The following is a 26,190-nucleotide window of genomic DNA, read 5'->3' as shown; positions in this document are numbered from 1 at the left end:
TTTCAATACATGAACAACAACAATCTTCAAAAAGCGATGGAGCAATTATGAAATGATTCAACAGGAAACCTTGCAAAGGTACATAAATGAGGAATTTATTTTTAATTAGGATTCAAGAAATGACTGTAACACTCATGATGCTATTTACAATCAAAAAGGAGAACATGTCAGGTTAGTTCTGACAATGAGCGTATGACAGAATGTTTACAATCGGCTTGGTTTAGGCCTTCATACAACAAAAACATGGGTTCAAACAGTTATAGATACTCAAAAATGCTACACAAGATGAAGCGTTTCACTGCCAGGTGTCCATGAAACCAACAACACCGCAAGATGGTTCAGGAACTCTGCAAATCTTGTAGATTTGACATCTCACCGAATCTGAAAAGCAATGCGAAATTGTACATAAACACGCTATGAATCCAACCAAAGTATTTTTTTAACCCCCAGAAGACCATTGCCATGATTTATTTGTACTCTGCCGACATCTTTTTTGCATCACTCAAAAACCTTTTTAGCTAGTCCTGGAACACATCAGTGTTTGGTTTTGGTTAGGACCATGACAGACCATCTCACAGCCATGCACGTCAAGTTCACAAAGCTTCTTTCATATGGTTCTGCTACTCAACAAAAGCTGCAGGAAACTTTGGAGACTTGTATTCATTCCAGACAATTACAACAATGACCGGCCAGTATATACTCACAGTGTATTTGTCCCATTTTTTTTCAGGATCGTAAGGCTCCCAGCGGCTGGCAGGGAAGATGTGTTTGTTTTTTTCATACCAGCTCCTCAGCACCACTTTTCCCGCATGAGACTAGACAAACGAAGAAACACAAAGAGCTTTGAAAAATAAGCCAAGAAACATTGTGTTTGAGTTCTCAGGCTGAAACATGTCATGTTGCTGATTGTCCAAGGTTTGTGGCATCAAATAACTGAAAGACTTTGAGTTGTTCAACATATCCAGGAGCACGGTTTTCTACAAGAATTTGATCTAATTTAACATTCATCTGCCCTAAAAACATCACATAAAACAAGCAAATAGGTCTCTTTCTGTCAATTTAGGTGGTTCTTGTCCAAAATGTGGATCAGACATTATTTTGATAGTCAAAAATCACCTTACCTCATCCTTCTCAACTGTGGCATCATTCACCAGCCGAATATCATCATGCACATCAAAATTGAAAAGGGGCCCTGAGGAGAACCAAGAAAGGGTCATTTCAGTGCAATAAACAGAGATACAACACAAAAAGTAGCAGCCTTATGTTATATTTAATAACCGTTATCATAAAACCATCAGAGCAGAGTCATGTGTGTAAACAAAAGCCACATGGGAGCCTGTCAAACTAAATGTGGAGGATAAAGTAGGAACTTACCACTTTTGCCTCTTGCTTTTGTCACAATGAAATCATAGAAACTGTGATGCTGGAAGAAAAGCATTTTAGTCAATGAGAGGTGTTTTCTAAAAGGACAAACGAACTATAATCTGTGATTTACTACCGCTTGTCTTTGTGATCAGTTACTAAAATGCCCTTAGAACGTTGTAAAGTAGATTGCATCGTAAAAAAAATTGTGTAGTTGTGCTCGTCACAAATTCTGACATTCTGACAATGTGATGCACAAGCGCTGCGCATTGTAAACAATGACGTATCTTCCAAAGAATTAGGAGTGACTCAATTAGTCTTACATAAAAGAAGATTTAGAAGATAAACACTGAAGCACTTGAAGATTTGTGGTGGAAACTTTACTCACATGTGGGATTATCAAATCCTCTTTAATGTACATTAGATGCTCCACTCCTGCTGACCTGAAGGACACAAAACAGACTCTGATATAAGATCATAGTTCAAATCTAAAAGCACTTAAACATGTATGTATAACATAAGAAGCCTTTGATTCTCAAAGACTGTCTGGATTTTTATAGAGTTTTCATTCAACACCAGTTACATGACACGAACAGCACACTTGAAAATTAAATATGACGTGCTTTCTGCATGCATGTGAAATTCAAGGAAACCAAATTAGACTGAGCACACATTCAATATTTACTCACTGTAAGTTACACTGCATTTTAACTGAAGCCTGTCCCTCTTTAATGGGTTTACAGAAAGGCAATTAACTCTTGTGTATTAAAAGTTATAAAGTGTTTTAATAGCAGAGGGAAATGAATGTGTTTACCTCAGCTCACTGAAGTCTTTTCGCAAAACTTCCAGGGCTCTTTGGAGAAACTGTTGAATTGTGTTGCCCTTCTTCATCTACACAAACACACAAAAAAAGTATATTAAATGTTAACAACTTTTTAACGATACAGAACATGCATTAAAACATGTTTGTCCAATTTGCACACACAACATAGTAACAACAATGTAAAACATTTTGGATGTGGCATGTAGTTAGAACATTTGATAACCTGCATTTACCTTGACAGTTTTTCGATGTCCTGAACCATCCCAGTAGCTGAAAGTGATTTCAATTTCTTCACCTAAAAAGAGCCGAAGAACAGGTTTGTAGTATGCTTCTTTTGGCTGGTGGTTGCATGCAGATTTATGAGCTACTTCATAACTAGACAAGTCAAAATTAAATTAGGAATAAGTCTAAAGATTCAGTTGCACTCTTGGCCAGGTTCAATGATATCAGACAAAAGATAATATCCATAACGGCAGTTTGTGATCTGCATATCTTACTTTTGATCTTCTCTTGTTTTCTTTCCCACTCCTGCCGGAGTTCCTCTCTTAAACGATTTTCTTCTTCCTGAAACACACATTTTACACACAGTTACACACACACAAAACATCTTACCCACAAGCTTTTTAGTACGTTTTCCCAAAATCAACTGTATTTTTCAAATGCCTATAACTACTAAATACAACTTTTGCCAATTTTTAGGAGTTCACGAGTATATAGTCATGGACTGCAAGCGTCAAAACTTGTGGGGGATTTAAAACTAAAAAATAAAACAACTCATTATGTGATTACTACAAAATAAATTAATTCAACATTTTTATTTTTGAGGCAGTTGATACGCACATACATAGTGTCATCATAACTGTCAAGATCATCAAATCACTTTTTTTTTTTTATATTCAGTGTATGTTTAACTTTTGAAAACAATCCAAAGCTGTGGGTATAAACTCTTAATTAGACTCATTGACCAATATACGACATACATAGGTCTTATACCCACAGTACAAATGCAAACAAAAGCTTTGTGACAAATTACAGGTAATCTGTCAGACCTAAGTATCTTGATATTCACTACACCTCAGTAGAAACTGTCTGGAAATGAGCCAAAGTATACAAACAATCACACCAGAAAAACTATAATTCTTGTGGCGGTTAACATCGGTACACGGCTTTGAGATAAAGCTCAGAATGATGTCTCAATGTGTGCTGGCACCTGAGCAACCTCTCTGCAAAAACGGCATATTTTTATTTGATGTATAGCCCAGAGGAGGCTCATGTTAAACCAACAGTCTTGCATAACTGCATTCAGATCCTTAATAAGAGATCTTCAGGACAATCAATCCAAACTCTTTGACACAGAGAGCAAATGCAATTATTTTAGACAGTTTATTTATTTAGCTTCTCTAATCTATCTGTTAAATATAAACTAGGTATACATGTGTTAACAGAACCTCAAGAGCAGGATGTTTACCTCTCTGTCCCTGTCTGGCAGGAAACTGGTATCCACATCTGGGTTCTTCCCTAGTTTTTTCTTCTTTCCATTCATCCCTCCAAAAAACAATGTCAAACAAAACTTAACAACACTTAAAAAGTTATTAGTGTAAAAAATAAAAATATATAATAAAAAAATCACTTCATGTGTGTTGATTCTGCCATGGAAAAACTAACAGACGCACTTTTACATATTGGCTGCACAACTTTAAAATACTTCTAACTCTAAGAGTCATTAGCAGTGCTAAATATGCAGTCCTTTTCACAATTTTTGTGCTGGATTTATTAGAAAGTTTAACAGTTTTGCAGGCAGCTGTTCAACTGCAAAGTAAAATGTCATACAAATCTCCTCCTCAGTTTCCTCTTCCTCCTCCTCCTCCTCCTCCTCTTCTTCCTCTCCTTCATCTGGATTGAAGGATAAACTGGCAATCTTCCTTTTCTGCTCTTCCTTTCTTTTCTTCTCCTTCTGTTTCTCAAGCTTCCTACAAGAACAGAGCAAATATGAAGCTTTAAGATCAAACTTTATACAGATTTTAAAGGAAAAAGAAACAAAAAAGCAGGATGCTGGTAGGATTTCATGCAAGAATATTCAACAACCTAGTCTTAATCTTAAAAGGCAGTTAAATTACTTAATCTGACCTAACATAATATCTGGCAATCTGTCAGCAGCTCTTAACTTCACTACATTTTGTAGATTCCCACAGTGACAATATTGCAAAAGGTAACTGGATGAGAGCTACTTCAAAAATATGGAATAAGGTACGGTCACCATTTAAATTCATACTTCTGCTATATCCAGAAGAAATACAAAAAATATTTTTTTTTTTTACTTGGTAACTTTTCAAAAATCAATAAAAAATCAAAAAACAATTTACTTAACTTTATATATCAATTCATTAGCAAAGCCCATTTTAGCAAAAAGCAAAGCTTACAGCTGTAGCTCTTTTGACTGCTCCTTCTTGGCAAGCTGTTTCTCTCGTTCTTTGACCAGAGCTTCCTGCTTCGCTTTCATGTCATTCAGTGTCACCAGACCTGCAGAGAACAACAACATCCTTCACTCAATATAGGGTTAATTTGGCTATTTTTCCCCCGAGTCATCTCAAGGACAAAAACAGTCCCAATTTACAAGAATTCCCCCTACAAATAAATCTTACTGGCTTAAATTAAATAATTCCACAGGAGGATGTGTGTTATGACTAGGGTTGCCAAATTCAGAATGGACATTTAATAAAATTCAAGCATTTTGCAGTGTAATGACAATCTAACGATAATCAAATGACAGCTCTAGTCATAACAAGAATGTCTAACATCTTCTGATCAACTACAAGCAGCTTCAATTTGAAGCAGATCCGTAGTAAGTCACTGCATTTCTAATGTTCACTTACCAACAGTGCTGGACTTGAGCTCTTGCTCCACAGCGTCATAATGAGCTGAGAACTTCTTATCGATGTTGGACTTCACCATATTGTCCTGGAAAGGAAAAGGTTATGGTCATTTAGTGGTGATGTTATCCATAAAGTAAAAGCTTTATAGAGTGACTTGGGCTGCATATGAAGATTGTTGTAATGATACTTTATAAAAGCACTCAAATCACCAGAAATCATTACATAAAGCTTACAGATCAGCAGTTGATATACAGTAGACCCAAAACAGTATTCATATAAATGGCTTCAAATGGACATTTGAAATGTGTCTTAAGAGTAAAAACTGTATGATTTAATGAATTACTATTTAAATATTTTGGTATATCATTTATTGCTATCATAAATTACTGTGTATACTCTACTTGGGGCCAACATGTATACTGTACAAAAATAATATATTTGTGTACACATATGACTACAATTTTACGAGCACAAGATTTTACTATAGTCTTTCTTTATTTATTTATTGGAGACGTTTGTGTATATTTATACTCAGTGTTGACGTATCTTCTACATGCACTTTTTAAAATGCGATTTTAAACAAGAATCCATAGTTATATTTACCATGGTACCATAGTAATAAAGGAGACAGTCATGTTTTAACATATACTACCTTAATTCTTATACTACATTAATGAAGTCATCATAACGTGGCATCATATCATAAAATTGATTTGGCATTACACTTTTAAGGGAAACTTGCAGCTATTTATAGCAGGAATGTGGTCAGAACGGGTTGAATCGCTAGTGTTGTGGTTGTGTTTATTATTCTGGCTCACTTGCCTCTGCTATCTTCTGTTTGAGCTGCTCGAGCTGCTCTCGCTCTCTTTCTCTCTTCTTCCTGAGCTGCATCGCTCTCCCCGCTTCACTTGCCGCTCCTTTATACTGCGCCATTGTAGCTCTTTTACAAGATATTTAGAAAGAAATAAAATGATTAAAAAAAAACCACTGATGAGAAAATAACTCTCGAGTTCAGTCGATAAACAACCGAGAAACTTCTCGACTGAAGCAGGCGGTTGTGGGTAATTACCGCAGTACTGCTTCCGGTTGATGCGCGAAATAACTGCATTCCAAAGTAAAAGTCTTCCGAGTTGCTTGCCTAAAAAAAATATTGCATTCTTATCGTTTTATGATTATGGTATTTCAAATATATCTTCATTTGTAATGTGCAAATCACTTAAAAATAATAGATTTATTTATTTTAAATAGAAAATCAGCATTACAGGTGCATCTCAATAAATTAGAATGTCGTGGAAAAGTTCATTTCAGTAATTCAACTCAAATTGTGAAACTCGTGTATTAAATAAATTCAGTGCACAGAGACTGAAGTAGTTTAAGTGTTTGGGTCTTTTAATTGTGATGATTTTGGATCACATTTAACAAAAACCCACCAATCGCATCTTTTTCTTCTACACCTTTTCCTTCCAATCAACTTTCTGTTAACATGCTTGGATACAGCACTCTGTGAACAGCCAGCTTCTTTGTTTGTGGCTTACCCTCCTTGTGAAGGGTGTCAATGATTGTCTTCTGGACAACTGTCAGATCAGCAGTTTTTCCCGTGATTGTGTAGTCTAGTGCAGTGCTTCCCAAACCTGTCCTGGGGACCCCCTGCCCTGCACTTTTTGTATGTTTCCCTTATCTAACACACCTGATTCCACTCATCAGCTTGTTAGTAGAGACTGCAAGAACTAAATTGGGTGTGTATGATTAGGGAGACATACAAAATGTGCTGGGCAGGGGGTCCTCCAGGACAAGTTTGGGAAGCACTGGTCTAGTGAACCAAACTGAGAGACCATTTTGAAGGCTCAGGAAACCTTTGCAGGTGTTTTGAGTTGATTAGCTGATTGGCATGTCACCATATAATAATTTGTTGAGATAGTGAATTGGTGGGTTTTTGTTAAATGTGAGCCAAAATCATCACAATTAAAAGAAACAAAGACTTAAACTAATTCAGTCTGTGTGCATTGAATTTACTTATACACGAGTTTCACAATTTGAGTTGAATTACTGAAATTTATTGAGATGCACCTGTATATGTACAAAAACAAGAGGTATATTTCCTGAAATATGATATATTATTCGTTGTATTACTATTTTATTAAATTAAACTTTTTAATTATTTAATTAAGTTTTTTTTTAAGTATCTGTCCTCAGATAAACTTCCAGAAATGCTACTCGTGCTGACCATGAGGGGACTTTTACTGAACAAAGGCCCTTTGGTAGTGAGAATCGAGCGACTCTGAAATCGATTCGCATCTCTGGATTGAGTGAAGGGTGATTTGGATGGAGATGAAGGCGGTGGTGTTCTGTACCGGGCTTATGCTTCTATTTGCGTGGCTTTCTCCAAGCCAAGCCCTTTATTTCCATATCGGAGAGACGGAGAAGAAATGTTTTATTGAAGAAATACCCGACGAGACCATGGTGATCGGTACGTCCATTGTTAAATCGGCTCTCTGCGATCGGTTAGTTTGTCGGCTAGTTGATTCATCCATCTGGATCATTTACCAGTAGAGTAGTTCACCGTTTGTCTTATTTAAAACACTTCACATGAAGACAGCTGATGTAAAATCAGACTTAAGTATGGATGTGCTTATCTGCGTCCATCTGTGCAAATAAATGAGGGCTTTTAGTAGATCAGCATGTTCAAGGATGTGGCAGGTGCAGCATCCTGCTTGGGTTCCTGAGATACAGGTGCAGCCTGCATTTACCGTTTGCTTATAGTAATCAGAAATAACACTTATGTTGACAGGAGACAGTGTGTAGTGTACTGTAATGTACTTACTGTATACTGCAATAATGATCAGATTAATGTTATTCTAATAAATATGTTTGTACATTTTAATAGGAATAATTCACTCACTCATATCACTCCAGTCCATCAATTAATGACCTGTGAAGTGAATTTTTTTTTTTTTTTTTACCTATTTAATGGTGCTGTTGCAAATGCTGGTAACATACAGTGTTGGGCTTTGTTTGTCTTTTTAGGGAGGTACAGAACACAGCTGTGGGACAAACAGGCTGGCTCTTTTCTCCCATCCACCCCTGGTTTAGGCATGCATGTGGAAATCAAAGATCCTGATGCCAAGGTAGCCTTTCTATTTTCTACAAACTTTATATGACCTCTTTCTATAACTCTACAAACTGTATTTGTAGTATAACAGTTAATAGGGTTATATTTGGCAATAATACATTTGGATAGCAATACACTCCTGTGAAGTTTTCACATTCTCTCTGTTTTTCAGGTCATCCTGTCCCGTCAGTACGGCTCAGATGGCCGTTTCACCTTCACATCCCACACACCAGGCGAGCATCAAATCTGCCTCCACTCCAACTCCACCAAGATGGCGCTGTTTGCTGGGGGAAAACTGGTACGACTAAAAACCACGATAGTGCAAATAGATGTAGAGAACTCAATACTTTCATAGTTGCAGTCCAAAACATTCATCAGACATTTTTGAGAAATATGCTGTGTATGTAGTCTCTAAATTTAATAAATTACATCAGATAATATATCTCAAATGAAGTGATATTTTAGTTATATGTATATATATATATGTATATATATATATAGCTTTTTTATATTTTAGTTTATACCTTTAGTTTATATTTTAGTCATTTTCAAAAATATTTCTATTTGACGTTAATTTATTTTTATTTTAGCAATTAACTGAAATAAAATAGGTTTAAGCTGAATTTATTTTTACGTTTTACTAAAACTTAAAATTCAGTTAAAACCTATTATATTTCAGTTAATTGCTAAGGCAACATTTCTTGTGTAATATTCCAGCTTTAGTTCAATGAAGGTTTGGTTCACAATCAAATATATTGTTAATATAGCTTTTTTTTTCAAATTTTTACATTTATGAAATTACTTGTAATTTTATAGATGATAAAAAACAATTACAATATCTAGTTCAATATCAATATAATACAGTAGGCCTATAAGTGGACATAAACATGTAAAACCATATAATGCTGTCCTACAGAGAGTCCACTTGGACATTCAGGTTGGTGAACACACCAACAACTACCCAGAGATCGCAGCTAAAGACAAACTGACTGAGCTGCAGCTGAGGGCCCGACAGCTCCTGGACCAGGTGGAACAGATCCAGAAAGAGCAGAACTACCAGCGGGTGAGTTTCAGCTGCAGAAACATGTTTTAGGTTACAGTGAGGTGGTGTTCGCTGACCCACCAACTTAAGCCATTTAAACTTAAATCTGCGCAATTGCTGAAAGCAGGTACCTGCTCAGGATGTTTAACATTTTTGGCATCTGTCTTGTCAATATTAGTACTGTATCTAGTGGGGGTTTTCTAGATAACTAAAACTAAGACCATAAAAAAAAAAAACCATTTCATTACTTGAAATAAAAGATAAAAATTCCCAAGGCAACATTTCTTATTTTCATTTAGTTTAATTTGATATACTAATACGATTAAAACTACAACTGCAATAAAAATTAATATAAACTATATATGGATATATACAAATGTATATATTTACAATACATATTTATATATAACTATATATAACTAATAAAAAACAACAGAATTACTTACTTTAAATACTGATACCATGAAAAGTTAAAATATAAACTAAGACCATAAAAAACATTTTTGTTATTTAAAATAGAATAAAATAAACATTTATTTTCATTTACTTTAACCTGATGTACCAAAATAACTAAAACTGAAATAAAATTAAATAAAAACTATATAGAAATTTAAAAAACAGAAACTAGCACAGCAAAATGTACTAAAACGTTAAATAAAATGAAAATGTAAATAGAAAATATAAACTAAGACAATAAAAAAAAGTTACTTGCAATATAATAAATATTAAATAAAATAAACATTTATTTTCATTTAGTTTGATTTTATGTACTAAAAACAAAGACATCATTTATTAAACAGAAACTAATAAAAATGGTAAAAACATTAAAATAATAATGTGAAAATATAAATATAGTTACAATTTAACTCATAGAAGTATTTTAATGTTACTCCATCTAAACAGACAAAAATACTAAACAGAGGATCTGTATGGGATGTATTGCACTCAATGTTTTTTTTTTTCTTTTTTTTTCCACAGTACCGTGAGGAGCGTTTCCGTATGACGAGCGAGAGCACAAACCAGCGCGTTCTGTGGTGGTCTATCGCTCAGACCATCATCCTCATCATCACAGGAATCTGGCAAATGAGACATCTCAAGAGCTTCTTTGAGGCCAAAAAGCTGGTGTGAAGATCAGACGGCATCACAGAGACAATAACTCAAGTAACACTCATTGCCATTACGGTTTTCAAGCATGGAAATACTCAGTGCTTCATTTCAATTTTTTTCTTTTTAAATTCAATTCGGTACAACTTTATCTTGAGCAGATAAATTCAGACACAATGAGCTTAAACAGGCAGAATATTAACAACCCTTAATTCTGCTGTATGACTGATAACCCTTTATCATACATGTCTAGCATCTAGAACATTGCTCATTTTACTAAAATGTGTGATGTTATGTGAAAATGTTATGCCTTTAAAGTGATTATCATTATGGGTGCATGGAAACTACTGTTGACTTCAAGGCTGCATTACTGATAAATGTGAAGAATCAAGCCAGCTAATCATTTCAGCATTTTTAAAATGTATATATTGAGGTATTTTGAAGATTTTGACCAATTTGTGGCTTTGTTTTCATATTCTCTCTGTCTCGGGCTCTCAAATAGGTTTGATGTTCATGGTTTTGAGGGGAAATGATTCAAGCTAATTGACTATAGCTTGCATAGTAGCTGTTAAGACCAACAAAAATACATATTTTAAGAATTTTCTTACTTAGTGGTTTACAAAATGTGATTTTTGTTGTTGTTGTTATCAATGTTCTGTTACATGCTTTATTTATTAACTGCATTGACCACATTTAAACATACAGGAATGTCTGTAATGAAAACTGTAGGTTTTCTGGGTTCTTCAATTTCAAGAATATATGTTGTTTATAGGGTCTTTGGAAAATTTTGTACTGGCTTCTTACAAGTACCAATTTATAAAAATGCTGGTTTGCATGATGCACAAATCCTCCATATAATGTGACAATTTGAAGGTTATTTCTAGGCTAACAGAACTGTATTCTCAAGTGTCATTCAAGCTTTGTAATAAACTGTTCATCAGTGTGCATGCAGATACTTAACTGTACACTTGTTGGTACTCAGTTGTTACATTGTTTGACACATCATTCATAAACACTGTCTTAGTTTCTGTCTATTTTAGTTGCTGCTTTGAATTAAATGTTTTAAATGTACAGATGTTCTCTGTCTTCATGAATGAGCAGTAATATACTTAATTTACAATAGAATAATTTTTTTTTCTTTTATATATAAATATACTACCATTCAAAACTTTGGGGTCAGTAAGGATTTATGTTCATATGTTTATTTATGTCTCAATGTTCATACTATCCTTCTTAAATAGTATGTGAGATTAGAATAAGTGTGTCCCAAAGCATAGTATGTTGAAACGAGTGTGCCAAAAGTCCCCGGATGGTCTACTCTTCTACTACACACTCAAAAGTGTGTACTTTTTCTTCACCAAAAGAGTACATACTTTAAGGGCGTAGTATAAGTAGGCACATTGAGACGCAGCAATTGCCTCTCAAAAGAAAGAGTCGACTCTGAATCCTTGAAACAAGTTGTTTTTAAAACGAATCCCAAGCTGTTCATGTTGACACCAACATAAAACATTAGCATATTGCCCTCCCACTGGTTGGGTCTTTTCAGTTGCTCTGAATGAAAATGCAAATTCATTCTTTGTCACTAGATGCCACTTTTGCAGTGGTACAAGTAGCGGTTCCCCATTAACTCTGTACACAAAGCAGCACTGTGCTCAAAAACACTGCTTTAACAGGCAGGATGAAATGAAAATGAGACCAATCGGACCAATCACCGCAGACTAGCGTCACACAAAGGAGAGGTTTGGAAAAATTAATAGTTGAGCGAATTGTCTGGGAGTCGTTGAGCAAATAAGGTCAAAATAAATCCATATTATAAGACAATAAAAGTGTTTTTTGACCTTGCATCCATGTGAACCTGTTGTTGGGGACTCCCAAAACAAAAATATGAACCTTTCATAACACATAATAGGGGCACTTTAAGTAGAAACTATTTTCAACATTAATAATAATACAAAATGTTTCTTGAGCACCAAATCAGCATTTTAGAATGATTTCTGCCTTGCCATTAGAGGAGCAAATTACATTTTAAAATGTATTAAAATAGAAGAGATTTTAAAATTGTAATATTACACAGTATTACTCTATTACTGTCATTTTTCACAATATTACTGTTCTTACTATTTTTTTTTATCAAATAAATGCAACCTTGGCGAGCATAAGACACTTGCTTTAAAAACAAAATCTTACCAATTACTTTGTATATCATCATATATAGTAGTCAACATTTGAAGTTGATCAAAACCTTTCATCAAAGTTGTTCTAAAACCTAAAACCAAAATGCGTTCTAATCTTAGGACAACTTTGATGAACTTTTTTGATCCACTTCAAATGTTGACTACTATTAATTATAAAATATCTAAAATACTAAAGTTGACCACTGCATTTATACATGCCACACAAACCATTTAATTTTCTATTGTTTTATTGCTCAACTCACCTAAATCAATTAAATATTTATGTACAACTATCTACTGCCAAGATACAAGATGCTATTTGACAGACAGATTGAAAAAAAAAGGATGTTAATTTCTGTTTTGGCTTTTCACAACCGACCACAAACAGCAAACCCATTAGTTTGACACAAAACTGTATTAATCCAAAATTTCAAAACAAAGATATGATGTGATTGCCTCTAAACAAGCTTCTAAGAATCAGGATAATCTCTCTCTTGCATAGTAAAAGGCCTCAGACCCTCAGCTTCTCCGAAACGCCATGTAACTGTTTGTCTCTGTACTAACTGCACCTTCATTTCTGTGTTCTGTACTGAAACCAGTGTGACTGTAGATCAGTGCTAAATTCAGCGCCAGTGTTTCGGGTGATATGAAATACTACATGAATTACAAGACAACACCACACACACACATCAGTCCCGACACATCTCACTGACACAGCTTTCACAGCAACAAGTGGATACTGAAGCAATACCATAAATGTGCTATTTATATCATTTACATTATGATTTTGAACAAAATACACTATAAACTACACCTACACACTTCTAGGAACAAAAATAATACATCCTATTGTGTTAATTAGATGTTAAAATGGATTACTAACATCTAATCCAATGGAAAAGACAAATTATACCTCACATCTACGATTGGCACAACGAAACTGAGCATGTGCTGACCCTGTATCTGTTAAAAATAATCGCAAAACCAAGCTAACGTAATTTACAGAGGGCTAGAGGACACTTCTGGAGAGCTTTCGACAATAAAAACACCTTCAGGAAGTAAATTTAGTATTCCAGTTATTAAATCACACTTCTTTCTAGTTCTTTTGCCACAGAAGACCAGGTCAGCAGCATAAGTTAAGACATATTAAAGGCCCTTGACTGGTGAATGGTGAGCCCAGTCATTGGGAAGAAACCCAAGAGGTCCCACATTTAGTTCAGTAACCTTTTTCCCCATCATTCAATGCTCTGTGACCGTGAGCCGGTCCATTTTTCTGGCTGCTTCCTCACAGATGACCTTTGGCTTTCTCTCCGGACTGGGACTCGGGGTGTTGGGGTATTCTCGGGTGCCGAAAATAGTGCTGCCAACACGTACGTTTGTAGACCCAACCTCAATCTAATTGGAAAAACAATACAAATTGAAGAAAAAAAAAAAAAAAAAAATCGACTTTGCAATGAAATGAAAATTCAATTGAAGAGTATATTGAAATTTTGCAACACTTACCGCATGTTCAAAGTCAGTAGACATGCCCATACTGAGCTCAACCTGCTCTACTGGGATCTCCAGACTTTCACAGACTTCCTCACGACGTTTCACTAGCATCTAGACACCACATAAATTCATTTACATACTTGCATTTCACATGCTACTGTATGTTGTAACATCCTTTTAGCATGAAGTGAGCTTGAATAACAGTTTCTACAAAATTATTAAGCAGCACAAGTGTTGTCAGCATTGATAATAGCAAGAAATGTTTCTCGAACACCAAACTGTCATATTAGAATGGTTTCTAGAAGAACATGCGAGACTGAAGTAATGATGCTAAAAATCCAGCTTTGCCATCACAGAAATAAATATTACTTACATTTTAATATATTTTACAATATTACTGTATTTAATAATATAAATGCATCCTTGGTTACCATAAGAAAAGAATAATCAATCTTTCTGACCCCAAATTTGGTAAATATCTTCAAATATGCAAGGCTGGCTGATCTGACGCACCTGGAAATCGGGGTTGGGGCCTTCGCTGAGGTCGTAACCGTAGCGGCCGATCGTCATGAGCCCGGCGAAGTCAAGAGCAGGACACTGAGACACAATGTGTTTTACCATGTTTACAGTCTCATCGGGAGGCAGGCCATGTTTACCTGATGAAACACGTCCAAGAGAGACGATCGTGCTGAGGTTTCAGAAAAACAGTCATATGATACACTGAGAAAAGATTTCATAACGCTTAACTGTTTTTGTTAGACATCTGCCCACTGTGACATTCCCATCCTGTTCGAAAGTGACTCAAACAACATCTGAACCTTTGATATGGGCTTTTGCAACAAAATTGCATAAAACATCTGAAACCCAGTATGATGCTCCCAACTGTGAATCTTTACATTTCACAAACATCTAATAAAATACAAAGCATCGCAAGGGATTTCATAACAATATAAGCATGCAAAGATCCAGCTGTAAGGCATGTAGGGACATTTCATTTGTACGGTACAACTGACTAATGTCTCATTAAGAGTTCAAATGGGTTTTTGCAACCATTTTAATAATGTGCCTGAAAGTAAGGAAAGTTGTATGTGCTGACATGTTGAAAAACATGCCTGAGCAACAATGAAAGATAAAATTGGTAATGTTTGATTCTTGATTTTAATTCTCCTAAAATAGCAAAATATTGTACAGCTGCTGGTCATAATTAGAATATCATCAAAAAGTTGATTTATTTAACTAATTCCATTCAAAAAGTGAAACTTCTATATTATATTCGCTCATTACACACAGACTGATATATTTCAAATGTTTATTTCTTTTAATTTTGATGATTGTAACTGACAACTAAGGAAAATCCCAAATTCAGTATCTCAGAAAATTAGAATATTACTTAAGACCAATACAAAGAAAAGTTGCCAACTGAAAAGTATGAACATGAAAAGTATGTGCATGTACAGCACTTAATACTTAGTTGGGGGTCCTTTTGCCTGAATTACTGAAGCAATGCGGCGTGGCATGGAGTCGATCAGTCTGTGGCACTGCTCAGGTGTTATGAGAGCCCAGGTTGCTCTGATAGTGGCCTTCAGCTCTTCTGCATTCTTGGGTCTGGCATATCGCATCTTCCTCTTCCCAATACCCCATAGATTTTCTATGGGGTTAAGGTCAGGCGAGTTTGCTGGCAAATTAAGAACAGGGATACCATGGTCCTTAAACCAGGTACTGGTAGCTTTAGCACTGTGTGCAGGAAGCATGAAGTGCTGTTAAACTTCCTGGTATACGGCTGCGTTGACCTTGGACCTCAGAAAACACATTGGACCAACACCAGCAGATGACATGGCACCCCAACCCATCACTGACTGTGGAAACTTTACACTGGACCTCAAGCAACGTGGACTGTGTGCCTCTCCTCTCTTCCTCCAGACTCCGGGACCCTGATTTCCCAAAATTTACTTTCATCAGAGAACATAACTTTGGACCACTCAGCAGCAGTCCAGTCCTTTTTGTCTTTAGCCCAGGCGAGACGCTTCTGACGCTGTCTGTTGTTCAAGAGTGGCTTGACAAGGAATGCAGCTGAAACCCATGTCTTGCATACGTCTGTGCGTTGGGGATTCTTGAAGCACTGACTCCAGCTGCAGTCCACTCTTTGTAAATTTCCCCCACATTTTTGAATGGGTTTTGTTTCACAATCCTCTCCAGGGTGCTTATTGCTTGTACACTTTTTTTCTACTACAGTCATGGCCAAAAGTTTTGAGAATTACATGAATATTGGAAATTGGAAAAGTTGCTGCTTAAGTTTTTATAATAGCAATTTGCATATACTCCAGAATGTTATGAAGAGTGATCAGATGAATTGCAAAGTCCTTCTTTGCCATGAAAATTAACTTAATCCCAAAAAAAACCTTTCCACTGCATTTCATTGCTGTCATTAAAGGACCTGCTGAGATCATTTCAGTAATCATCTTGTTAACTCAGGTGAGAATGTTGACGAGCACAAGGCTGGAGATCATTATGTCAGGCTGATTGGGTTAGAATGGCAGACTTGACATATTAAAAGGAGGGTGATGCTGGAAATCATTGTTCTTCCATTGTTAACCATGGTGGTCTGCAAAAAAACGCGTGCAGCCATCATTGCGTTGCATAAAAATGGCTTCACAGGCAAGGATATTGTGGCTACTAAGATCGCACCTAAATCAACAATTTATAGGTTCATCAAGAACTTCAAGGAAAAGAGGTTCAATTCTTGTAAAGAAGGCTTCAGGGCGTCCAAAGAAAGTCCAGCAAGCGCCAGGATTGTCTCCTAAAGAGGATTCAGCTGCGGGATCGGAGTGCCACCAGTGCAGAGCTTGCTCAGGAATGGCAGCAGGCAGGTGTGAGCGCATCTGCACGCACAGTAAGGCGAAGACTTTTGGGAAGATGGCCTGGTGTCAAGAAGGGCAGCAAAGAAGCCACTTCTCTCCAAAAAAAAACATCAGGGACAGATTGATCTTCTGCAGAAAGTATAGTGAATGGACTGCTGAGGACTGGGGCAAAGTCATATTCTCAGATGAAGCCCCTTTCCGATTGTTTGGGGCATCTGGAAAAAGGCTTGTCCGGAGAAGAAAAGGTGAGCGCTACCATCAGTCCTGTGTCATGCCAACAGTAAAGCATCCTGACACCATTCATGTGTGGGGTTGCTTCTCATCCAAGGGAGTGGGCTAACTCACAATTCTGCCCAAAAAACACAGCCATGAATAAAGAATGGTACCAAAACACCCTCCAACAGCAACTTCTTCCAACAACCCAACAACAGTTTGGTGAAGAACAATGCATTTTCCAGCACGATGGAGCACCGTGCCATAAGGCAAAAGTGATGATTAAGTGGCTCGGGGACCAGAATTATGAAAGAATGGGTTGCTATCAATCAGGATTTGGCCCAGAAGTTGATTGAGAGCATGCCCAGTCGAATTGCAGAGGTCCTGAAAAAGAAGGGCCAACACTGCAAATACTGACTCTTTGCATAAATGTCATGTAATTGTCGATAAAAGCCTTTGAAAACGTATGAAGTGCTTGTAATTATATTTCAGTACATCACAGAAACAACTGAAACAAAGATCTAAAAGCAGTTTAGCAGCAAACTTTTTGAAAACTAATATTTATGTAATTCTCAAAACTTTTGGCCACGACTGTACATCTTTTCCTTCCCTTCGCCTCTCTATTAATGTGCTTGGACACAGAGCTTTGTGAACAGCCAGCCTCTTTTGCAATGACCTTTTGTTTCTTGCCCTCCTTGGCAAGGTGTCAATGGTTGTCTTTTGGACAACTGTCAAGTCAGCAGTCTTCCCCATGATTGTGTAGCCTACAGAACTAGACTGAGAGACCATTTAAAGGCTTTGCAGGTGTTTTGAGTTAATTAGCTGATTAGAGTGTGGCACCAGGTGTCTTCAATATTGAACCTTTTCACAATATTCTAATTTTCTGAGATACTGAATTTGTGATTTTCCTTAGTTGTCAGTTACAATCATCAAAATTAAACGAAAAACATTTGAAATATATCAGTCTCTGTGTAATGAATGAATATAATATACAAGTTTCACTTTTTGAATGGAATTATTGAAATAAATAAACTTTTTGATGATATTCTAATTATATGACCAGCACCTGTATGTAGATTTTTATAAGAATCTGTCAAATTTTCAGAGCTGATGATTTGTGTGAAGAATACTCACTTTCCTCTCCGCTAGTGTTGATCTGAACCATAATCTTTAACCGCTGTGTGTTTGCAGCTCTCATTTTTTGCCACGAGCTGTTGACTTTTTCAGCCAGTTTCACAGAGTCTATCGTCTCCACCATATACAGGTTTGGGACACCTATGATTGAATTAAATGAATGTGGGTTAATTCAGAATAAAACAGAAATAAAGTCCTAAACCTATTAGTCTAACATTTAAAGTCAAGCTAAAAGTTAAAGTGCTTCGCTCACCCAAGAGTTTGTTGACATTATTTTTTTGCAGATGACCGATGAAATGCCATTTTATTTCAGGACATGATGAGACAACCTACAAAGATGTTTTGCACTGATCAAGACATTTGATCAAAAACAACTAAACAAATACATTTAAATTTGTCTGACTTCATACCAGGGGATGGGAAGCTTTCTCAACAAGTTCATTTACCTGCGAAAAAAAAAGGGGGATATTTAATATGAAATACGTGACCAAGCTTCAAAACATGCATATTTATTTTAGTGCTGTCAAAAGATTAATCGCATCCAAAATAATTTTTTGTTGTATGTGTGCTGTGAATATTTATTATGTTTATATAAATACACACACATGCATGTATATATTTCAGAAAAATAGGTCATGTTTATACATTAAATATATTTATTTATAATATAAATTATATGAACAGAAATATAGACGTGAACACATGTAAATATTTTCAATATATATACTGTATATATTGTGTATTTATGTATACATAATAAATATACACAGAACACACACATATATTATGCAAACAAAAACTATTTATTTTGGATGCGATTAAACACGATTAATCATTTGAAAGCACTTATTTATTTATTTACTCACATAATTCTCTCCAAAGTTTCGTTGTCCGTGTTTGTAAGCCTCCACCACCATCTCTGTTGGTTTAGTCTTACTAACCGCAACCAGGCGAGGGGCTATACATGGTAACGTCTGAAAGAGAAAAGTAAAATACTGTCACTAAGCTCATTGCTTAGTGTTTAAGAACAGCACTGGAAATAAACTTTTCCTTAATACAATATTTGCCCCACTTGAATTGATTCTGGGGGAAATTTCTGCAATAGTATTATAAAATGTTAAAATATTTCCTGTTTAATATTGTTACTTAATATACAGTATATACAGATTATGCAACATATAACAAATTATTAGAACACTAGTATTTTCACCAGCTAAAAATAGTTTTAAGTCAGTTACTTCTATCTTTTGCTGTAGTGTGTTAGTTTGAAATATCAGTTTACATTTCCAAACATTCATTTTGCCATTAATTGTAATAATCCAGTGAGATTTTTGTCTGACAACAGCCAGTGCTCCACACAGAGATCTGATCTCATCATCTTCAGTCTGTCTGGAATGAAACAGAACAAACTGAGACAGACTAAATCCAGAAGAACTGTGGAAACATATCTAATTTTGGCCACCACTGTACACACAATAACAGATCAGTGATTAAACATATGATTTACTTTAACCACCATACAACTTAAAATCCTCACGTGGCCATGTATTTGCTCCTTGTGTACACAGTGAAATGTAAGGGCTTGATGTAATGTCAGAGTTTGAAGTGCATGTAATTGGCGCTTGTCGTGCAGATTTCATTTGCGGGAGCGTGACTGCCGAGTATCAGATATTTCATGCAACATGCATTCATTCACACACACAACGTCCTTCTCCTTGAGTAGAAGTTGCACACTATTCAAATTTAATACCGTCATTCTGAACACCTTCCGACACTTTTATGAATCCAAAGCATTACGAAAAAATTAATTAAAATAAATTAGCTATAATTAACCAGCTGTCAATCATCCCTTGTTACTATATGGAGCTCGCGTGTGTGTAAAGGTTGAACAGATTACATAACCCTGCCGTAACAACACGATGAGCACTAGTGGATAGGTTTTTATTTTTTAGAGTATTTCTAAAACATGTTGTTTCGTGTCTTAGAAGAAAGCGATGAAAACTGACCTTCGGGCGCCTGGAAACCGCTTCATTCACCCGGTCCACCACCGCCTGCACTTTCTTCCCAACCTCCTCCGACATCACTTCTCGTCACATCGCCTCAGTGCGCGCGCACATACACTAGCCGCGTGACGTCACGGGCAAGCAAATCCGGTCAACTTTCCGACAAAATAAAAGTCTCGCCTCATTTAAAGATTGATTGCATCTTACCTATGCTTAGTAAATAATAAGCCATCACACAACACAGAACTGGAAAGGAAAGTATACTGGCAGGATTTGAAAACAACAATAAACAAACATATTTTTCAAATTTTTTGCAGACAATTTTATACAGAATTTATTTTTTGGACTAAGACATTTTTTTAATCATATCCTGTCTTATCCTGGGCAACAGAAAAACATATCTAATAATGCTAGATTAGACAAGGAATAACTGTACATTTGAGTTTTTAAGGCACATTTTACAGTTTAACAGAATTTGACTCTTTGAAGTCCTAACAAGTCATGATTATTGCTTTGTTCAAATGCATGCAGCTACCAAGGCAATGAAAATGCTGACAGTTTGAATATATATATAAAAAAACTGAATTACAAAAAGAATTTGGATTAATCACACGTAGTCCATTTATTCACAAAAATGTATGAATTGTGTACACAGATTTCTACAGACATAGGAATGTACAAAAAACAAGGAAGGTGTTTAAAAAAAACAATATTTTTCAACACACTCAAGGATTTCTGCTTTAATATTAAGTCTTTGTTGCGAACAGACATGAGAAATCCATTTTTTCCTGGATACAAAAAAAGAAAAAGCAGGAAAAGAAAGTGGGCATCATCCTCATACTCGTTCAAGAGCCTCCAACATGATTATACTGTTTCCTCTGATCACCTGAGGAGAGATAAAACAACACAAAAGGGCATTCATCACTGCACAGAATAAAACATGTGAGAAGTAAACAAAGCTTAATGCAGCAAAGCAGCATAATGTCTATCTATATGACACTTGTGCCAGCTAGTTTTGTTTCACCATCAGTTGTGTAATCGGTTTGATACCAGATTGTGATATTAAGTACTGACCACCATCCCAATGGAGTTCATTTGTCCTCCAGGAGCCATTTCTATAGAGTCATCGACCACCAGATTCATGAAGGGATCAAATCCACGCAAGATGCCCTGAACATGACGGCCACCGTTGAGCTTCACTGAAAGTGTGCATGAAAACAACATCTTTACAGAAGAAACGCACAGAGATTCAGAACAGAGTTTTCATGTAGGTTTATCAGAACATCCATTTAGATAAGATTATTTATTTGCATTCAAGATTACAGTCCCATACTGTTGAAATAAAGTATTTCTGGGATATTATTATGGAGATCGCCAGATTTCATATACTCTTCTTTTTCTGGATAATATTTTTAAAATCCTCCATTATACTCACGTGAAAGCTTCTTGTCCATAAACCTAAAAGGCAAGAACAAAACATGTACTGTTTTACAGATACTAGACCAAACATTTCAAACTAATTAATATGAAAGTGTAACAAAAATCAAATAGCATGTGGGTTTTCTGTGGTAAATTTGAATATAATGTAGCTGTGAAATACATTCAGACAAACCGGATAGAATAGTAGAATAACGCGATGCTCAAATTTATCGCATTTCTAACAGACTTACGATCACAATCAACAAAAGGCTTGAAATACTTACTTTTTCAACTCGGGCGGGTGTGCTTTGCTCATGTTTATTTCGTCAGATCAAATAGTTTAAAACACGTTTCAAACAATGTATGAACAGTGGCGGAAGTGGGGTACGAGGTCGCGGGATTTCCTGTACTAGTCACCGTGTGCAATATCGCCCCCTACTGCAGCGGAGGATAAACTTCAATAACATTGCACAACCTAATGTTGCTCGTCTTTAGGAAAAACTAAATATTCTACCTCAAACTTTAATGCCATATTTTGGGTACAGGTGTGATTTTGTTTTTTGTTTTAAAAAGCGACAAAAATGACAACAAAAACTACAAGACCTTTTTAAACAATTTATTCGAAAACAATGCCAATGTAATGCATAACATGAGGTAAATTTTCTGACAAATATTCTTCAAAAGAAAAAAAGAAAAGAAAAATCACACATCTTGGGACAAAGCAGGTGATACTGGAGGTAGCCGCAAGTAAACACACCCAGACAGTAATGTAGAGAACTGAATTTAAAAATACACCATTAAAAAAACTTAATAAAATATTTTTTTTTTGGGGGGGGGGGGGGGGGGTGGATATAGTTATATTTGCACTTACGCTTTTGCACCACATCATTTACAGTTTGAGTCATAAAGTGAATATTACAGTGTTCAAAGACAAAAAAAAAGGTCAGTGCAAAAAAACAGAGCTGAAAAAAATCACTGCAGCCTATTTGGAGTTAGGAAGAGAAAATGTTAGAAGTGTTACATAAGACATCAGAAACAAATGAAGATTATTAAAGGTTAAGAACCCCTGATATACAAATTAAAAAAACAATATAATGGACTTGTTTCTGTAGTCACCTAATCTGAGGTCTCATATCAGCACATAATTCATTCATCCAGTCTAGTAAGAAAGTTAGGAATTTAAACTAGCAATAATATTTGGTCTGATAGCATAAAATATCATGTATATAAGGCATGCTACTATCTGTAAAGCTTCTACAACTTTCGAAGAATAAGGCTTACTTTGTTTCATGTAGTTTACGAAATACAAACAGAAATTTCACAATGTAAGTAAAAAGCTAAATAATAAAACAAGCTGAAACACTTTTCAGTAGCCGAATCTAGCAGAAACAAAGATATTATATCCTCCAACTTGACAATAACAAGAAGTAGCACATACATTAAGCTGGTTTTGTGTTTCAGCAAGGCACTGGCCATCTCGAAAACATAATTAATGTATGTGTATGTGTCAAAATATTAAATTCACCATATTCTCACAGTAACATAATGGATATGACTTCTACTATGACTTCTAGATGTACGGAGAACATTGATCCTGAAGCAGAACTATGCACTGAGTTGAAGTGGTTTTAATTAGGTACCCGTATCTGACAAAATGCAATTGGCTTGTCGATCTTATCAAAGGCTTCTATTATTTATTCTGGCAGTTTGGCTCAGATTGGTGGAAGTGAGTTATCCTGTGTACACGATTATACCTCACGAACCACAGAAATCAAAACCTGTAAAAAAAAGTGTGATTATATTCAGACGGTTTACCAAAAAACAAAAATTCCTGATAGCCTAAACATCTGCAGAATGATTTCCCTGCCCTTAAAGGGACAGTTCACCCAAAAAATTCAACCCGGTCATCATTTACTCGCCCTTATGTCAGCATGTTTATGTGAAAAATTCAAGAAGATATTATGAAAAATGTCTGTAACAGTTTTAGTTGAAATTGACTTCCATTAAATGGACAAAAATACAATGGAAGTCAATTGGAATCAAAAGGTTTCGGTTAAAACAAACATTTAGGTGAGTAAATGATGACAGAGATTTCATTCTTAAAGGAATAGTTCACCAAATAATTTCAATTCCATAATTATATGTATATGCATACACAAAAATTTAAAGAATATTCATTTTAGAAGCACTTTTAAGGTGCTTTTTATCTAAATGTATGCAATGGTTCTTAAAAAAAAAAAAAAAAAGGATGTTCTGTAAGAAAAAATAATAACAGTTAGCATGATTAGAATATGATGGTGAGAAAATGAATTTTTTTTTTTTGAGTGAACAATTCCTTTAAAAAATGGAAGCTCTTTCAATCATCACTGAATTCATCTTCATTTTCACGGATCAGATGCGTCTGGCAGTGCTCTAGAAAAGCGTTCAGGGCTATGAACGCCTCGGCACAAGGCACACAGTGATAGACTTTCTTTTCACAATCTTCTGGAATCTCAGCGAGGGGAATCCCACCTGTACACACACTACAACACCTGCACGTGGCTGCTGGTTGATGGCGTTCCTCGGGGACTTCCTCTGGGAATTCCTCATGCACTTTCTCATGGACATGCAGCTTAGCTTTGGAACTAAAGACCTGGTCGCATGACGTACACGGGTACTCGGCATCCTCGTCTTCATCACTATCATCCTCCTCATCCAGTTGCTCTTCTTCCTTTTGCTTGGTTACCATCAAAACAGGTAGATTTTTGATTCTAGGTCTACCTCTTGATCTTTTTTCTTGGGGAGGTCCGAGCTCCTTAGCTGGCTTTGGGTGGAACACAGGTGCGTCAGCGCCGGATGATTTGCCGCTCAATTTGAGGTGGGTCTGATAGTGAGAGCTGTAGTGTCTAAAATGCGCCCGACGCGTCAGATGGTGCAGGAACTCTTTTCCGCAATGGAGGCATGGATATATTTCACCTTTCCGCCTTTGCCTGGTGGTCTTCAAAGAGGTTCGCTGCAGCTTCCTCACCTTTATCTCCCGCCGGTGTTCCTCTTTCCTGTGCTGATGGAGGAGTGATGTCTTAGGAAATGATTTGTCACAGGAACGGCATGGAAACGACGTACTTGAGATGAGAACTTCTTTCTTCTTTTTCTTCTTCTTCTTCTTCAACGTACTTACAATGACATCTGTTTTCACCTCTGTGCTGCTTTTCATGTGCACATCGGAAAAGCGCATGTGGCAACCAAGTCCAGCAGAAGAACGGAACGTTTTGTGACACAAAGTGCATGTGGTAGGAGATGAGTTGGCACTTGGAGGAGACGGAGGCAAGGAGTCATCTGAAGGTGGAGGAGGTTTGGGAGTCTTGGCGGGCTGACAGCCTCCGGCCTGCTGGTGGTGCAGCAGCTCTTGCTTGTGGCTGAAGGCTTGTCCGCATGGAGCGCACGCATAGGGGCTATTGTCATGATAGAAGGGATCTTCTGAAGATTCAGTCCCGCAGGAAGGGCAAGAAGAACCCCTCTGAGGTTTCCCCATGCATGTCTGGCACATGGATGAGGTGTGAGAACATTTGTGTAGCTGCAAACTAGAGAGCAAAGCAAACTTTTGCCCACACTGTTGACAGCAATGGAGCTTTTGCAGGGCGTGCTCTCTTTTCTGGTGACGCTCAAGACTCTTCTGGTCGGAGAATTTGTTGCCGCAGTCTTTGCAGATGAAGGAAGAGCGCTGTTGTTTTGGTTTGTACTCGATGCAAGTGATCAGTTGGGCCAGTTTGGATAAGGTGTCTGACATGGGTCTAGCCCTAGTGGGGATCTGGTCACCTTTTGCTCCATTCCAGCAATGTACAGAATCCATATTCCTATAAGGACATTTAAAAAAGTAAATTAAATTAATCCCATTTAATCATAAATTCAAAAATGACTCTTAATGAAACATTTTATTGCATACACATACATATATACACATATACATATATATATATATATATATATATATACATACATACATACAAACACATACATATATACACATATAAACACATATATGCACATATATATATATATATACATACATACATACATTATATATATATATATATATATATATATATATATATATATATATATATATATATATATATATACACACACACACACAACTATAAGCTTTTTAATAGAACCAGTTTACATAATTAACCAGGCGAAAATAATAAAAGTAAAAATAATGAAACAAACTGATGTTCTTGGCTATAAGATGAAGACACCTACCACAACTACGTGCAGCATTGCTGTAGCACTGACACAGGAAGAGTTTGCTAGTTGTTTTGCTATGCTGTTGACATGCAACTGACATACAAACTTACCCGCTCGAGGACTTTGTATCACACAAAATAGGTTTCTCGCACATCTATGTGGAAATTAGAGCAGGTGTTTTCAGGTTCATAAAACGCAAAACGCGAGAAATTGTGCGGTTGAACGCACACGGACTTTCACTTCAACTTCCACGCGCTTCTACTAAGCTTAACGTAAGGCAATTTGAAGAACTACAATTCCCATCATCCCCTACGCGTTTACTACATAAATAAATGTGAGTATAACCAAAGTCTCTTTG

At 36.2% G+C, this 26,190-nt stretch overlaps 5 protein-coding genes across 6 annotated transcripts; 1 reads left to right on the top strand and 4 right to left on the bottom strand.

Annotated features, from left to right (window-relative positions):
* Positions 1 to 74: 74 nt before the first annotated feature.
* LOC109061285 (protein FAM50A-like) lies at positions 75 to 6,140 on the bottom strand. The gene is made up of 13 exons (XM_042750105.1): positions 5,881 to 6,140; positions 5,059 to 5,143; positions 4,606 to 4,705; positions 3,996 to 4,155; positions 3,654 to 3,716; positions 2,683 to 2,749; positions 2,419 to 2,480; positions 2,177 to 2,253; positions 1,751 to 1,805; positions 1,375 to 1,423; positions 1,122 to 1,192; positions 705 to 815; positions 75 to 381 (listed from the first exon to the last, which is right to left on the bottom strand). The coding sequence occupies exons 1-13, from the start codon at positions 5,989 to 5,991 to the stop codon at positions 373 to 375; spliced, it is 1,020 nt and encodes a 339-aa protein (XP_042606039.1). The 5' UTR covers positions 5,992 to 6,140; the 3' UTR covers positions 75 to 372.
* Positions 6,141 to 7,313: 1,173 nt separating this feature from the next.
* Positions 7,314 to 11,384, top strand: tmed4 (transmembrane p24 trafficking protein 4). The gene is made up of 5 exons (XM_019078432.2): positions 7,314 to 7,525; positions 8,083 to 8,183; positions 8,340 to 8,465; positions 9,084 to 9,230; positions 10,188 to 11,384. Exons 1-5 carry the CDS (start codon positions 7,381 to 7,383, stop codon positions 10,335 to 10,337), a joined length of 669 nt encoding a protein of 222 aa, XP_018933977.1. The 5' UTR covers positions 7,314 to 7,380; the 3' UTR covers positions 10,338 to 11,384.
* Positions 11,385 to 12,717: 1,333 nt separating this feature from the next.
* Positions 12,718 to 20,346, bottom strand: LOC109061307 (pyridoxal phosphate binding protein). The gene is made up of 8 exons (XM_042751298.1): positions 20,190 to 20,346; positions 19,050 to 19,157; positions 18,594 to 18,629; positions 18,437 to 18,512; positions 18,184 to 18,324; positions 14,492 to 14,634; positions 13,991 to 14,089; positions 12,718 to 13,882 (listed from the first exon to the last, which is right to left on the bottom strand). Exons 1-8 carry the CDS (start codon positions 20,262 to 20,264, stop codon positions 13,727 to 13,729), a joined length of 834 nt encoding a protein of 277 aa, XP_042607232.1. The 5' UTR covers positions 20,265 to 20,346; the 3' UTR covers positions 12,718 to 13,726.
* A 437-nt stretch (positions 20,347 to 20,783) lies between these two features.
* snrpg (small nuclear ribonucleoprotein polypeptide G) lies at positions 20,784 to 22,037 on the bottom strand. Its single transcript, XM_019065811.2, has 4 exons — positions 21,890 to 22,037; positions 21,622 to 21,644; positions 21,261 to 21,385; positions 20,784 to 21,072 (listed from the first exon to the last, which is right to left on the bottom strand). Exons 1-4 carry the CDS (start codon positions 21,919 to 21,921, stop codon positions 21,022 to 21,024), a joined length of 231 nt encoding a protein of 76 aa, XP_018921356.1. The 5' UTR covers positions 21,922 to 22,037; the 3' UTR covers positions 20,784 to 21,021.
* Positions 22,038 to 22,438: 401 nt separating this feature from the next.
* On the bottom strand, positions 22,439 to 26,161 carry si:ch211-148l7.4 (uncharacterized protein LOC563603 homolog). 2 transcript variants are annotated; one of them, XM_019065813.2, is made up of 2 exons: positions 25,943 to 26,161; positions 22,439 to 25,438 (listed from the first exon to the last, which is right to left on the bottom strand). In XM_019065813.2, the coding sequence occupies exons 1-2, from the start codon at positions 25,984 to 25,986 to the stop codon at positions 23,962 to 23,964; spliced, it is 1,521 nt and encodes a 506-aa protein (XP_018921358.2). In that variant the 5' UTR covers positions 25,987 to 26,161; the 3' UTR covers positions 22,439 to 23,961. The 2 variants fall into 2 exon arrangements, with proteins under 2 accessions (XP_018921358.2, XP_018921359.2); XM_019065814.2 differs by having other exon boundaries at positions 25,848 to 25,982.
* Between the last annotated feature and the right edge of the window lie 29 nt (positions 26,162 to 26,190).

This window comes from Cyprinus carpio, chromosome B23 (assembly GCF_018340385.1).
Source record: "Cyprinus carpio isolate SPL01 chromosome B23, ASM1834038v1, whole genome shotgun sequence".
In the NCBI taxonomy this organism is placed as follows: Eukaryota; Metazoa; Chordata; class Actinopteri; order Cypriniformes; family Cyprinidae; genus Cyprinus; species Cyprinus carpio.
This window is presented reverse-complemented; position numbering and strand designations above follow the sequence as displayed.